Below are 15,391 nucleotides of genomic sequence, written 5' to 3' on the forward strand. Positions count from 1 at the left end.
TTAGGGCCACCGCAGCGCTACGGGGACTTGATTCTCTTTGCTGTGGATTACTAGCTGCCCACCAGGACAGCAGCCTGCTGGGAAGTTTTCCTATAAACCAAATGGCCAGTTCACCCCGATCAAACCTCATTAAAAAAAATAATTCAAGCTTATTTATTTTCCTTAGTTGAAGTGGGGTATGTGCAGATCCTCCCTCTCTGAGTTCTCCACTACCCAATGTTAGGGTTCTAGGTCATGTTGTTCATGTTGTATCTGGTCATGTCAACAACACAGATCTCAGCCTTTTTGACAACTTTGGGTGATCACAAAGGTTGGTTCAACATAGTTTGAGCACAGAAACAGGTACAGTGGTACCTTGAAAATTGATGCCTTCAATAATCGTCGATTATTGCCAGGCGCCGATTTCTGCACTCGAAAATCGTCGTCCGCCTTGATTTTCGGTGACTGCCGAGGGTATGCAAATGGCGTTGCGCGTGCGCTGACAGCATTGCACCTGCGCAAATGGCATCCCTCGAAATACGCCGTTTTCGGAAATCGCTGATAATCTCCGGACGGATTATCGGCGATTTTCGAGGTACCACTATATCCGTGGTGGCGAACCTTTGACACTCCAGATGTTATGGACATCTGGAGTGCCAAAGGTTCGCCACCACGGTACTATATGTTCTTGCAGTTTTGGCTTGCTGTTCCTTCATATGGCTTAGGTTAATGAATTTGCTTTAAATAAGAGAAATTTACAGGGCTGCCCAAGGAGGGTTGGTGGACCTGGTTCATAATCTCCAGGCCGGCAATGTAATATGAAGTAATAAGTAATTACTCCATGTAATAAGAAGTAAGAAGTGGCTACTTGAAATCGATGTGTGCATTGGGTTCTTGTCAATGACTGTCTGTAAGTGGAGGATTCAGCAGTGGGAAGGCATATATCTTACTACTCTGTATATGTCTGTCTGTTGTGGGGAGAGGAAGGGAAAGGAGTTTATAAGCAGCTTTGAGTCCCCTTACAGGAGAGAAAGGCAGGATATAAATCCAAACTCCTCCTCCTCCTCCCCTCCTCCTTCTGTGTGGGGTGATTAGTAGCAGAAGTAAAGTATGCAGTGTTTTCCTGGTACCACCAAGAATCTTGTGATCCTGTGAATCATCCCCCTGTCCACAACTTAGAAGGATCTTGGGAAAAGTGCTTGCTTGTAAACGCCTTGGACAATTTTAGTGTTTTTCTGGTTTAAAAAAGCTGAACATGACTGGTTATTGCACATTTCAGAACTTAAATTATTTACCGTAAAGTATATGTAAAAACCAGGAAAAAAGAAATAAAGAAAGCGGCTTTATCCTGAGTCAAACTGTTGATCTATCAAGTTTAGTTTGCTTTACCTCAACTCGTGGTAACTTTCCAAATTTTCAAGGGGAGGTTTTTCACATCAGCTATGGACCTTTTGGATGTTGGGGACTGAAGCAGATGTTCCACCTCTCAGGCCCCTTCCACACATGCAAAATAGTGCACTTTCACAATTGCTTGCAAGTGGATTTTGCTATTCCGCACAACTGCAAAGTGCATTGAAAGTGGGTTGAAAGTGCATTGCTCTGCATGTGTGGAAGGAACCTCAGACTGGGCTCCCTCTCATCTGAATCGCATGAAGTTGCTTTCTATTGGTCTATCAAGAACAGTATTGTCTCCTGTGGCTCGCAGCAGGATTCAGGTTGATGGTGAGCTCTACCTGGTCCTTTCAGCTGGAGACACTGGGAATAGACCTTGCATGAGAAACAGAGCTTGTTCAGTTTTACTTAAAGCCCTTTGGCATCTGCAGTTCTAATCCTGAAAACCAACTTTTACTAAATCCCAATATCTCTTTGGAAAAAACGTGGAGATGCACAGAGGTGTAGCTCCAAGAGGGCAGGGGGGTACGCGATGCACTGGGCATTCGTCCCGAGGGGGCGTGGCAAGGGTGTTCCGGGGGTGTGGCGGGGGCGTTCCGGGGCGGAGGACGTACCAGTGCACTGGGTGCTTTCCCCCCTTTCTACACCTCTGGAGATGCGTCTGTACTGTGCATTGCAGTTCTATTCCACATGGACTTGACAAGCTTTGACAGATTTTTTTAGAAGAGCCAGATGAATTCAAAGGAGGTAGTCCTATTAACATCTGCTATCATCTGGTTGAGTGTCGATAGCTATTGCTCTGATCCGGCAAGGCAGTTCTTAGGTTCTTGTACAATATCCACTGAATTCTTGGAATTTTTTATGTTCAAAAAAGATCTCAACATCTTTGGAAAGTGATCCAGTGTGTTATCTTGGACTCATTGGTGGTGATCTTTCCAGGTCTATAAAGTTTGTGGGCTGGTGCAGGGAACATCTGGAGTCTCTGTTTTCCTTCTCTGTCACCCACATCCAAGTGTTTATTAAAATTCTGATGGCACACGGGTCTGTCTGAAATGTAAGCACTGCCAAGAGCTTGGCAATATAATATTATGAGCTATGTCACTCTACTAGTATTAGAGACAGTTCTTGTAACTTGGGGGTTTATTTGCCCTTCCTTTACTGAAGCTCAGTGGTTGGCGTTCAGAATCTTTTGCTCAATCATAATGGGCTGTTTATATATTAAAACATTGGTTCCTATCTGTTTTTCTTTCAGTTCGGCAACAACAACAGCTATATGAACATGGCAGAGGCGAATAATGCATTTCTAACTGCAAATGAGGTAGGTGTTACGTTTGTGGGATGTGGGGCCCGGTATTATTCCCCTCCTGCGCTTGAATTCCGCTGTTTGCTCTGAGAATTTTTTTTTTACAAGCTTTCAGCAGATGATTCTTAAAGTGCCGAAATTTTTCCTTCGGTATGTGTTTTATGGAGCACAAAATAAATACTTTAATGAGAGAGAAAATAACCTGACAGCTCTCCATTATCAGTCAATTTTAGCTGTCTGTAAGACTGTTACTTGCATGGCGTGTCAATAGAAATAAATCTGTTTATTTATATGCACACACAAGATCTATTTCTACTGACACACCACGTATCGGTCATTTTATATAGATATCCTAATGCGCGTATGGGAGAACAACAAATAATATAACCAGAAGGAAACAAATGAAAGGCACAGTAGGTGTTCATCTTTAAAGCAAACAGTGTAGCAGTCATTAAGAGCTAATGCGCTAATTATGGTCATGGATACAAACATTTTATTTTTAATTTGGGCTCTTAACACTATTAGTAAAACAAAGGGAAAGCGGCGCAGTTGGCGGTATCATTTGTTTTCTGGGGGAAAACAAGGAAGAGACTTTTCAGCAGAGAGTCCTCAATGGCTGGCTAAAGAGGAAGCACAAGATATTAATGGATGGGGCTTGACCAGGTCACGGGGTGATGAATTTGGCCTCCAGCTTCAAAGGATGGGGGGCGGGGGTGGGGTTACAGGAAGGAGGGTGGACCCAACTGCCTATGAATAGCCTCCCTCCTCCGGCATCAACCAGTTTAAGAACACTGTACAGTGGCATCCATCGTTCATAAAACTGCCCTTTGACCAAAAAAACCCCCACGTTGTTTCTGTTTTTACATGGTTGTGTGCATGCTTTAATTGTGGATTTGCTTATTTTTCTACTTCTGCAGTTTGAGAGAGGGCGGTAAGTCAGGTTTTCTGCTAGTAGCACACAGCTTCTGAGTAAACATGGTAGACAATTTCTAAGATTAATAAAAAAAATGTGGGCCGCACTGACCTTTTCACATCAGATTTCCAAAGGGGTAGCTGTGTCTGTCCCTTATAGCAAAACAAAACAGCAGCCCAGTGGCACTTTAAGGACTAACAGCATCCATTCCTGCCTAGGTTAATAAAATAAGTGCTGTTAGCTTTCAAGATGCTGCTGGATTTGTCTTGCATTTTGCAATTCAGTTATCACGGCTCAATCCCCTTCCACAAGGAACGTTCCAGGTTGCTGGTAGTAAAATGGTCGGATAAAAATTAACTGGGGAGAAAAGCTAATTCCAGTAAAGTGTGGCTAGGTTGTGTGTTGTGTTCCTGTGAACTGATTTTTTTTTGTCTTAAACAATGGCTGCCGTCTCTTTCTCTTCCACCCTCTCTCTTTTCCCCTCGCTCCCTCCAACAAGACTGCTTAGATAAGGGAAGATTGCTTTGGCACTCGCTTCAGTGTTAGTTGTGATAATGAACACAAGCCCCCATCTGTAATGACAACATGATGTTTCATTCTGTAGAATTTCATTCCTCCATTTGAATCAAACATTGATGAAAGCTCTACTTGCCAGCAGCTGTTCAAAGACAATTTAATTCCAGCTGTGATAATTCACCGTGTCAGACATTGGCTGTTATATGTTGATACAACAGCTCTCCAGATTTGCATTTTTATCAAAAGGAACAAATGTTTGGAACATTTCAGTGCAGATGGCATTGAACCACACACACACATACACACACACACACACACACACACTCAAGGGGTTTGTTGTTGTTGTTGTTGTTATTGAGGACTTTTGTCGCCTCCCTTCTGCCCCTAAAGAAATTGGAGAGAGAGAGAGAGATGAAAAATTAACTGACTCCTAACATTGTGGTTGATTAGATAAACCCTTGGACATGTTAAAACTTTTGTGGCCATCACAGCATCTTTCTCCGCCATTAAATTAGATATCCTTTATCATTTGAATTTTGAAATTCTTACCATTTAAATTTTGAAATAAGATTCTCCTAGGAGACCCCCCTCATTCTGCCTAGATTACATTCATTTTATCTAAATCCATGCCTAACTTTAAGCAATCATGACTTGAGGCACAGTGAGATGCATAGATTTTTTATATACCCATTTATATACACAATATCCTCCCGAAACAAAACTCTCCATCACATGCTTGTGAAAAAAAGATACTAGAAACCCGATCAATATAACATCTGTGGAAGATGCAGAAATATCATGCAGTTCAATTGTGTATGTCTGGGGACCTGGTGGGTTTATTCTTTTTAGTATTCCCTTCGCAATACTGCTGCCTCTTTAAAGTCATGCATTAAACTTGCGCTGTTGTTCTTTTGCAGCTAGTTCAGAGTAAGATTTGGGCATTTGCATTCACACCCACATCTAACTTTGCAATGATTATTTGTTTATTTATGTATTATTTATTTGTTTGTTTGTTCCACACACTTCTTAGCCTCCTTACTTCCTTAAAGAGCCCAAGGTGGCTTACAACATAGATAAAACTCATCAAATAAAAGTATATTAAAATCATGAAACCCAACATTTAAAATCGTAACTGGGGACTGGTAGTAAACTTAACCAAATGAGGTCCTAGAAGGAAAGAGTGGAGTGATTGAACCCCCCGTGTAAGATGGTAACCTTACAAGGGGATTCAATTACTTGATTGTTTCCTTTCAAATCGAGAAGGGTATTTTGGATTATGGGCATGTCCAAACTAAAATCTATATTTCTTTTCCAAATTAATAAATTAAAACTCTGTATAGTAGTAACTGTGGCATGAACCTCGCAAGACCCTCCGAGATAAAGAACTGGCATGTCTTTTTTTTTAGTAATAACTTGTTTCCGTGTCATGATAGCTGTGACCCAGTTATTTTTTTCCCAATTTCCTGAAACACCATAAATATTTATTGAAATAATATTTCAAGTGTTAATTACTGCGGTAATGAAAACAGCCAAATGCCACATATCAGGAATGAGTGTTTATCCATATTGTTAATGTGATATGTTAGATTTCATTAAGCAGTAATGGGGTAGCAAATGAGTCGCAAATTACCATTGCATCTGTTACAGGGCCGCGTTAGTGCCAGACTTAACTGCAAATGTAGCTATAGGGTTATGTTCATTAGCCATCCGCCTTCCCGGGCCAATCCATCCTTCGGTGTTGGTGAACTTGCAGTTTCCCCTAGTAAGAAAATGCTCCTCTCTGGCTTTTTTTTTTTTTTTAAAAAAAGAGGATAAGACTGCAATAAATGCATTCCTACCGTACAATATCAGCTTTCAGAAATGGAACTCTGAGTGTTTTGTGTGTGGTGTGTTAGGAGAAACTGGGATCTCCGAAGACGCCTTTGCTCCTGCAAATTGTTTCCGTCTTTATCTTCATGGGGGTGTGCCCTACCATGTCAGTTGACATGTTTTATTAGTAAGCAGAGAGACCCTCCCCAGTTTCTTTCTTTTGTTTTTTTCGGTTTCCATTTTCTCTCAATCGTTTATTAATTTACATCATCATTAACAGTTCGAAGGATGACAATTTCCAGCATCTAATGAGATCTTCCACCAAATGTATCATTTTTAATTAACCGGCATTAAGTAATATTTTTTTAGACAATGTGAATAAGCCATAAAGGAAGACACTTCTTTCCCACCTCCAAATCTTGCACCCCTCCCATCCACCGCTGTGGTAAATTTTAAGTAATGCAAACAGGAATAATTTAATCAATTGATTGATTGATTGATTAATTGATTAGAAGAAGAGTTTGGATTTATATCCCCCCTTACTCTCCTGTAGGAGACTCAAAGGGGCTTACAATCTCCTTGCCCTTCCCCCCTCACAACAAACACCCTGTGAGGTAGGTGGGGCTGAGAGAGCTCTGAGAAGCTGTGACTAGCCCAAGGTCACCCAGCTGGCATGTGTGGGAGTGCACAGACTAATCTGAATTCCCCAGATAAGCCTCCACAGCTCAGGCGGCAGAGATGGGAATCAAACCCGGTTCCTCCAGATTAGATACACGCGCTCTTAACCACCTATGCCTGGCAAGATTAATTAGAGCATTTACAAGGCAACAATCCTGAAGTTCTCCAAAACAAGGTACTGGATATTGTCCTAAGCACCAATATAAGCCCTATACTCATATTTGTGTCCCCCCCCCCAAAGTAGCTATTTGTCTTTGTCCAACTTTGTTTCCAATACCCTGAGGTTTCTGAGGCAGCTTGTGTGAGTACACAGTTCTGTGGCTTTGGGGATGAGGAGGCTTTGAAAGGTTGTGTGTAGTAGTTGCCACCTTCTAGTTGGAGCTGGAGATCTTCCAGAATTACAACTGGTCTCCAGCAGATGGAGATTAGTTCCCCTGGAGAAAATGGCCTCCTCAGAAGTTGGACTTTCTGGTTTGCTGAAGACCTTCCCCTCCCAAACCCCACCCTTCCCAGACTCCACCCACAAAATCTCAACTGACTGTTGGGCCACAGGGTTGGTCGAATACTGCCAAGACAGTATGAATTAATCTGTTCTGATAACCCAAGAAGAATGCCTACCCTGTGTTGGTGTACTACAGTGGTGGCGAACCTATGGCACGGGTGCCAGAGGTGGCACTCAGAGCCCTCTCTGTGGGCACAGAGTTTGTCATGTGATAATAGTGCAATTATTTCAGGGAGATTATTAGCACTAAACCTAAGACCTAGTTTTGGGGAAGCAGTGTAGGTAACCCTGTTAAGTGCTGTTAAACCCTACTGATTTTCATGGGAAGAACTAAAGCATGATCCTTTACCTGGGAGTAAGCTCGGTTGCTGGCAATGAGGCTTGCTTCTGAGTAAACCCTCCTAGGGTCGTGATTCACCTGTTCGAAGCGTTGCACAGTTGCTTCAAAGCAAAGCCACTGACTACCACCAAGCTTACTCCTGAGTAACATGTGCCTTGGAGCCAAATGTTTTTTCTAAACTAAAACCTCAGCATTCAGGTTAAATTGCCATGTTGGCACTTTGCGATAAATAAGTGGGTTTGGGGTTGCAATTTGGGCACTCGGTCTCAAAAAGGTTTGCCATCACTGGTGTACTATGTAGGCCGTACACTGGTGTACTATGTAGTCCTCAGTTCAAATCCCCCCTTTTGCCATGGCTTCTTTATGTCACTTCAGGTTCCTCCATAAGGAGCAGCAGTGGCGTAGGAGGTTAATAGCTCATGTATCTAATCTGGAGGAACCGGGTTTGATTCCCCGCTCTGCCGCCTGAGCTGTAGAGGCTTCTCTGGGGAATTCAGATTAGCCTGTGCACTCCCACACACGCCAGCTGGGTGACCTTGGGCTAGTCACAGCTTCTCAGAGCTCTCTCAGTCCCATCCACCTCACAGGGTGTTTGTTGTGAGGGGGGAAAGGCAAGGAGATTGTAAACCCCTTTGAGTCTCCTGCAGGAGAGAAAGGGGGGATATAAATCCAAACTCTTCTTCTTCTTCTAAGCTCAGCCTCCAACTGTAATACAGCAATGGTTAGCCAGCCCTGCCTTAGCATTGCCTTGTTCTGGATGGCCCAAACTAATTCTCATCTGATCTCGGAAGCTAAGCAGGGTCAGTCCTGGTTAGTATTTGGATGGGAGACCACAAAATAAATCTAGGGTCCTTTTACAGAGGCAGGAAATGGCAAACCACCTCTGTTAGTCTCTTGCCTTGAAAACCCTACAGGGCTAGCTGCAGCTTATACATACACATCCCTTAGTGTTATTGCTCTGGGAGAAAATTAAGCAGATTAGTGAAATGGATAAATGAGATATTGATAAATATATCTGCACGTGCCCAACTTGTTCTGGAGTGCAGAGTCAAGTTGGTCTTCCGTTTGATTTCCAAAGGAAAACTGTACCCATATATCAGATGCCCAGTGAGGGAAGGAAGTGGGTTAACCAAAGGTCCTTAGGACTTAGTTCTGAAGTAACAGCCCACTAAGGGTTGCTGTTATGCGAGCTATCAATTCCTTTTCTCTCCTCATGGGGAGCCGGCTAATAAATGAGCACATGAAACTCTCTTCTACTATATCTCACCCCTGGTCCATCAAAGTCAGTACTGTCTACTCAGAGTGGCAGCTACTGTCCAGCAGTGGCATAGTGCCAATGGGGCGAGGGGGGGGGCACGACGTTCCAGATGGCGCCATAGCGGGGGCATTCCAGGGGCGTTCCAGGGGCATTCCGGGGCAAGGGAGCAGATGGGGCACAGGGCGCGCACATGCCCCAGGCACAGTTCCCCCTCGCTCCGCCCAGGCTGTCCAGGGTCCAGGATTCCTGTTTTTCTTCTGTGTGACCATAGCATATGAATCAGGATATTTCTTGTAGATGGTTCCAAAAAAAAGTATGCCAAAAAAAGTTCTTGCTCCCGGGTACTTAAATTTTACTTTCTTATTTGCTTCATATATTCTCTGCCTTTCGTCCCCATTGGAACCCAAATTGGCTTGAGTTGTTCCTTTCTCCTCCACTATGTTTGCACAACAACCCTGTGATATAGGTTACGTTGAGCATGTGTGTCTAGCTCAGGGGTCGGGAACCCGTGGCTCGCGAGCCGCATGCGGCTCTTCCGCCGCTGTTCTGCGGCTCCATGAACGGAGCCGCCGGCCCCCTCTTCGCCCGCCCTGCAGGAAGCAGGGCGGGCACATCTCTAGCCCACGGCCGGCGAGGCCGCGCTGCAGGCTCTGGCTCCTGCCCGCCCCGCTGCTTGCGGGGCGGACGCTCTCCCGGCGGCCGGGCAGGCCGAGCCGCCGGGCCCCTCTTCGCCCGCCCTGCAGCAAGCAGGGCGGGCACATCTCTAGCCCGCGGGGTGGTGGTGAGCGGGCGGGGGGAGGGAGGGCGAGCGAGCAAGCAAGTCGGCGGGGGAGCGGAAGGGGGGCGAGCGAGTGGGTGGGTGGGGGGGGGGTGAGCCAAATGGCTCTTTGGTGGTGAGCCAAATTTGGTGGTGAGCCAAATGGCTCTTTGAGGGGAAAAGGTTCCCGACCCCTGGTCTAGCTCAAGGCCACTCAGTCAACTTCCAGGACAGAGTGGGGATTCAAGCTCAGGTGTCTCAGAACCTGCTGTAATACTATAACCACGACACCTGGCTGGTTTCCTACAAGCTTGAATGACTTCAAGCTTACATGTAGAAGTCCAAATAAATAGGGTCAAAGTATCTTAATAGGCTTTATTTCGTAAGAAATCTACTGTTCCCACGTTTATTCCTTCTTGCCCTGCCAGTAAACCATCCATAATACATAATTGCCTTATAAATACCTGGGTCCTTAACAGCCACCTTCATATCAAAAGTCCATTATGCTCCCTAGGAGGAGTAGGAGAGAACTTAGAAACTGAATGCTAATATTTCACATTTATGGGTTGTAAAAGAGTTTTGAAGTATTCACTGCCAGATTAATGTTGTGTGTGTACTACTGAGATTGTCAGCGTTTTATTAAAGCATCCGGATAATGTGTAGACTCTTTGTGCTGTTTTTACTAACATATCAATAAACTGGCAATTTGTTATACAGCCAAAAAAAGCCCCAAACCCCAATGTAGCTGATGTTCACTCTAACAACAGACAGATGTTGCTAATTAAGAGTGCATTAAAAAACAGTTAATACTGATACACCATTAAAGCCATATGATAATGAGACTTAAATCTTTAAACTGAAGGATCCATAATGTTGGGCATATGTGAATCCTGCTACATTTATGATGCACAAAAAAGAAAATTGTGAGCGAAGTTGTGTAGAATATAAAGAGTCCCTTTTATTATGCTTACTGGAATATTTAGTAGTGCTTCAGTGCGAGGGAGATGCTTTTATTTATTTTTCTCTCTTTTTTTTCTTTAGCAAACATTCCATACCCCAAGTCTTGGAGACGAAGAGTTTGAGATTCCACCCATAACACCACCTCCTGAGTTGGATTCCACCAATCTAGGAATGGCAGACATACTTCTGCCTTTCCAAGGCTTAAGTGATCAGTTGGCCATGCAGGGCAATGAATTCACGCCACAGTTTCCACCGCAAAGCTTGGATCTTCCTTCCATTACGATATCTCGAAACCTTGTAGAACATGATGGCATCATCCAAAGCAATGGGTTACACATGGTAGGAATAGTTCTTTCTGTTTTTACAACTACCCAACAGTGTCTTGTTGCGACGGAGTCATTTGTTTGTTTTTATTTAGTGCTGTCTTTCTTGCTGATACTCTAAGCAGATTAAAAGGGGTACGTCAATAACAGCCTATATGAAAACACATCTAGTAAGCACAGCGTAGGTTAATTCAATCAATACAAGTGCACATCAATTGGATGATGTATTTGGACTAGAATTACTAAAATCCAAATGAGGATAAGATGTTAAGCATGAGACAGAGTGTGGATATCATGAAAAATGGTGTTTGACCAGTAGTGGAAGAAGAAGAGCTTGGATTTATACCCCACCTTTCCTTCCTGTAAGGAGACTCAAAATGGCTTACAAGCTTCTTTCCTTTCCTCTCCCCACAACAGACACCTTGAGAGGTAGGTAAGGGTGAGAGAGTTCTGAGAGAACTGCGACTAGCCCAAGGTCAGCCAGCAGAAATGTAGGAGAGCAGAAACATATCTGGTTCATCACATAAGCCTCCGCCACTCAGGTGGAGGAGCGGGGAATCAAACCCAGTTCTCCAGATTAGAATCCACCTGCTCTTAACCACTACACCACGCTGGCTCTCAGCATGGTAATATGTGCTGCAAACTGATAATGCATCCTATGCTCACAGAGGCAAGTGCCATCGAGTCACACTGATTTATGGCGACCCAGCAAGGGGTTTTCCAGGCAAGTGAGAAGCAGAGGTGGTTTGTCATTGCCTTCTTCTGCTGAGTCTTCCTTGGTGGTCTCCTGTCCCAATACTGGCCCTGCTTAGCTTTCATGCCTCCCTTGCATGCCACCCCTCACTCCCTCCTCACCCTCCCCTCCCCTTGCATGGAACCCCTCCCTTCCCTCCACTAGGGTGGGTGGGCCATGTCCAGATGCTGGGCTCCCTCCTCCTCTCTCCCCTCCCTTGCATGCCACCCCTCACTCCCTCCCGATTCCTCCCTCACTCCCCTTCCCTTGCATGGAACCCCGTACTGTCAGGAAGTTATTCCCAATGTTTTGGTGGAATTTCTTTTCCTGTGCCTTGAATTTCCCTCCCCAGTACATCTTATACACCAGTGGTGGCGAACCTTTGGCACTCCAGATGTTATGGACTACAATTCCCACCAGCCCCTGCCAGCATGGCCAATTGCCCTGCTAGCAGGGGCTGATGGGAATTGTAGTCCATAACATCTGGACAGCCAAAGGTTTGCCACCACTGTTATACACAGTGGTATAACAGTATCTACACAGTGGTATAATGCACAGTTCCTTTCCCTGTATAAAGCACCTTCATAAACTATTTTAAACAGAGTTATGCCAGTCTGAACCCATTGAAATCAGGATTGCTGAGACAGTATTGTTAACCAAGCAGCGCATAGAGCAGGGCCAGAATTTTGAGTTGAGTTGTATTCGGTATGCTGATGACACCCTACTGATTTAGTTGATGGGGGGACCACTGGATTCTGTCCTGGAGATACTGGCTGACTGGAGGCTGTGGTAAAATGGCTGAAACAGAGTTGGCTGAGATTAATCCTTTGAGACTAAATCAATCAGTTGGGGAGATCAAGGAATGAAATGCCAGCTCCCAGCTCTGGACGATGTGTTATTAATGCTTACGCTGTCAGAGTTTGGATGTGATCCTGGATGCCTTTCTTTTTGTGGAGGCATAGGTCACAAATGTAGCCAAACTGGCCTTTCCCCATAATTGGGCAACTGGTACCCTACCTGTCCTGTCCTGATCTAGCCATGGTGATCCGTCACAGGTGTCAAACTCGTGACCCTCCAGATGTTATGGACTACAGTTCCCATCATGCTGGCAGGGGATGAAGGGAACTGTAGTCCATAACATCCAGAGGGCCATGAGTTTGACACCTGTGCATGTAATGGTCGCTGCCAGGCTAGACTAGACTGCTGTAAGTTGTTCTACATGGGACTACTGCTCTGGGAACTTCAGCTGGTCTAGAGTTCAGCTGCATAGGTAGGTCCTTGCATGGGTGCAGCTGTATGGGTTCTCCATTGGCAGTGCTGGCTCCAGGTGGAGCACCAGATTATCTTTTAGAGCCCTGAACAATTTGGGACCTTCATATCTGCAAGACTGCCTCTCCCAACAACTCCCAAGAACGCAAGTCCCATTTTTGTTGTTCACATAGAACATCTGTGAACTGCTTCGACAGAGCTTCATTGAGGCAATTTCGCACAACTTGTTTGCAGTTGCGTGGTGGCGGGAAATGCAGGTAGCTCCCTGCTCTCTGAATTCCTCCAAAACGTGTCTGGAATTGCAAACCACATGAGCACGTTCTTCCCCCATAAAGCTCACTGTGTGAAACCATCTTTGTTTTCAGAGCATGTATCTCATTCATAGCCTAATGAAGTGACATTACTGGGGGAAAAATTCCTAGGCTCCCCCACTCCTCCACAAAAAATAAGCGTTTTTCTCTCTCTAGTTTTCACTTGTGTTCCAGGTCAGTTTTAAGTAGGGTAGCTGGCAACTCGTGGCAGTTGGGGGGCTGGGGACATAGGGGGCACCATCAGGCAACGGCATGACATCACTTCCAGGAAAAATCTAGAAGTGATGTCTCACCTCTCTAGGAACTGTTAGAAACTCTATAATAAAACCATAGACTTTCCTGCAATCCCTATGGAAGTCTGACAGCCTTTCCTGGTTTTCCCCAGAAATATATATATGCGAGCGTGTGTGTGCACACGCGTGCGCACACACACACGCACACACACATGGAAACTGGCAGCTCTAGCTTAAAACAAAACTTTAAATGCAAAAGAAATGGAAAGCCCAAATATTTTGTCCCTGGGTTGGGGAGATGCTGGAGGGATAATGATTTGAAAAGCTCTCTCACGTTCTTCCTCTGGTTCTTAACGCCTGTGCTAGATCGTCTCATTCCGAACGCCTAATTTTAGTCCAAAATATGGGGAATTGGATATGACTGACATTATTTATTGAAAATGTGCACTTTATTAAACTGGCAAATGTTTGTTAATAACAGAACCCATCTTTACATTGTACATTTCATGAATTATTATACTTTGAAGCCATAAAAAAATTATTGCAGCAATAAAAGAAATTGTAAAAGAGGCATTTTAACTATGATATTTCATTTCATGGTCAATTGGGCTTACTAAATCCGAAAGAACTAAATAAGGGCCATAAAATAATTATGATATCCGTCTACACTTGTAGAACACTGTTTTTATGAAGTAGCTTGCGGCTTGTCAGCATTTATTATATCTGGGTTGGCAACTTACTAATCAATATTGATGGACAGCTGCAAGATATTTAAAGAGGCTGGGAACACGTTCCTCGAACAAAACCATTACAGAAAAGATAACTTTTTTTAAAAAAAACAGCATGCATATAATCCCTTGGAATTGTACTACTTTTGGAAACGCCACCGTGTTAGATAACCTCACTGCAAATGATGGCGATTTTAATTGGTTCCGTAGGTCGAGTCTGTTGAAACGTCCAGTCGAATTTCCCCTTGAAGAAGTGTCATGAAATTTTCAAGCACAAGTACAGGAGAAATGAAATGTACCAGGACAGAGCTATGATTAATACAGTTGTGTGTCTTAGGCTTTGTTCTGAGCTGTACCTGACATGTTCACCTATAAACCTGAATGCAAAATCGCCAGAGGCCATAGGTAAAAATAGGTTGCGCCGAGGTTCTCGTATGGTTCCCTCGGGGGGCAGAGTTGGCCAGCTACATAATAGTTACTTTCACAGGCTTCTCTTAGATTTGCTGATGGAAGACCACCAGAATAATAAATAAGACTTTGCATTCCATTTCTGACTTCAGAGAGCTACATTTTTCAGTCCATTCTAAGTACAAGCCGAGTAAATGTGGTGGAGCCGTTATTAAAAATGACTCAGCTGATGGATTAACGGTTCTCCTTTCCAGTTCCAAAAACAAGGGAGCCGGTGATGGATGGGGTGAATTCGGTACCCCCAGCCTCTGTATTGCTTTTGTTTGAAGACAGAGTGACAATTTGTCACATTGTTAATTAGCCTCATTATAATAGATGGGGAGACAAAACAGATTTATCTTTGTTTTAAAACTCTGTACTACATTTGGGCTTCCCCTTTCTACACCAATAGAAAATGACAACAGTAAAAGAGAGATTTTTTTTAAAAAGTGCAGCCTGATTAGCATTTGCATTTTAATAATGTGCTAATTTCGGTCGTTCTTTGTTTTAAATTAACATTTGTGCTCATTGTACTGGAAGAAAACCAGAATGAGTTTGAGTCTGAATGCAGAACGCACCTGGGATTTCAGGTACGAGGAGAATATTTGTGTCTGCGTGTGTCCAGGTGCGCACATGCACAAATAGATGAGGTACGAGGCGAATGTTTGTGTGTGTGTGTGTAGGTGTGCATGCGCACAGATAGATGGGAATCAATTGCCACATGCCATCCGCTGTCATTACAGACTAAAGCACAGTTGACTGTTTAGACGATCATCTGAGGAATTATTTTAATCTACAAAAGATGGCAATTCTATAGAGCTGCAACTTGGCGCTCTATAGGGTTCCATCTTTTATTCTTTTCTCCTTCCCCCTCCCCCCCCACTCCCCTCTTTAAACATCTCTCTATAATCTGCCCGGCCTGCTGAGTGCGGCTGACATC

At 44.1% G+C, this 15,391-nt stretch overlaps 1 protein-coding gene across 1 annotated transcript in view; it reads left to right on the top strand.

Annotated features, from left to right (window-relative positions):
• The window catches only part of TOX3 (TOX high mobility group box family member 3), a 112,873-nt gene that overhangs the window by 80,367 nt on the left and 17,115 nt on the right, over positions 1-15,391 (top strand). Inside the window, exons 2-3 of the mRNA XM_048516121.1 lie at positions 2,624-2,689; positions 10,489-10,746. Of these exons, the coding sequence (XP_048372078.1) occupies positions 2,624-2,689; positions 10,489-10,746 (324 nt within the window). The remainder of the gene's footprint in view (positions 1-2,623; positions 2,690-10,488; positions 10,747-15,391) is intronic.

Source organism: Sphaerodactylus townsendi, linkage group LG14, assembly GCF_021028975.2.
Source record: "Sphaerodactylus townsendi isolate TG3544 linkage group LG14, MPM_Stown_v2.3, whole genome shotgun sequence".
NCBI lineage: Eukaryota > Metazoa > Chordata > Lepidosauria > Squamata > Sphaerodactylidae > Sphaerodactylus > Sphaerodactylus townsendi.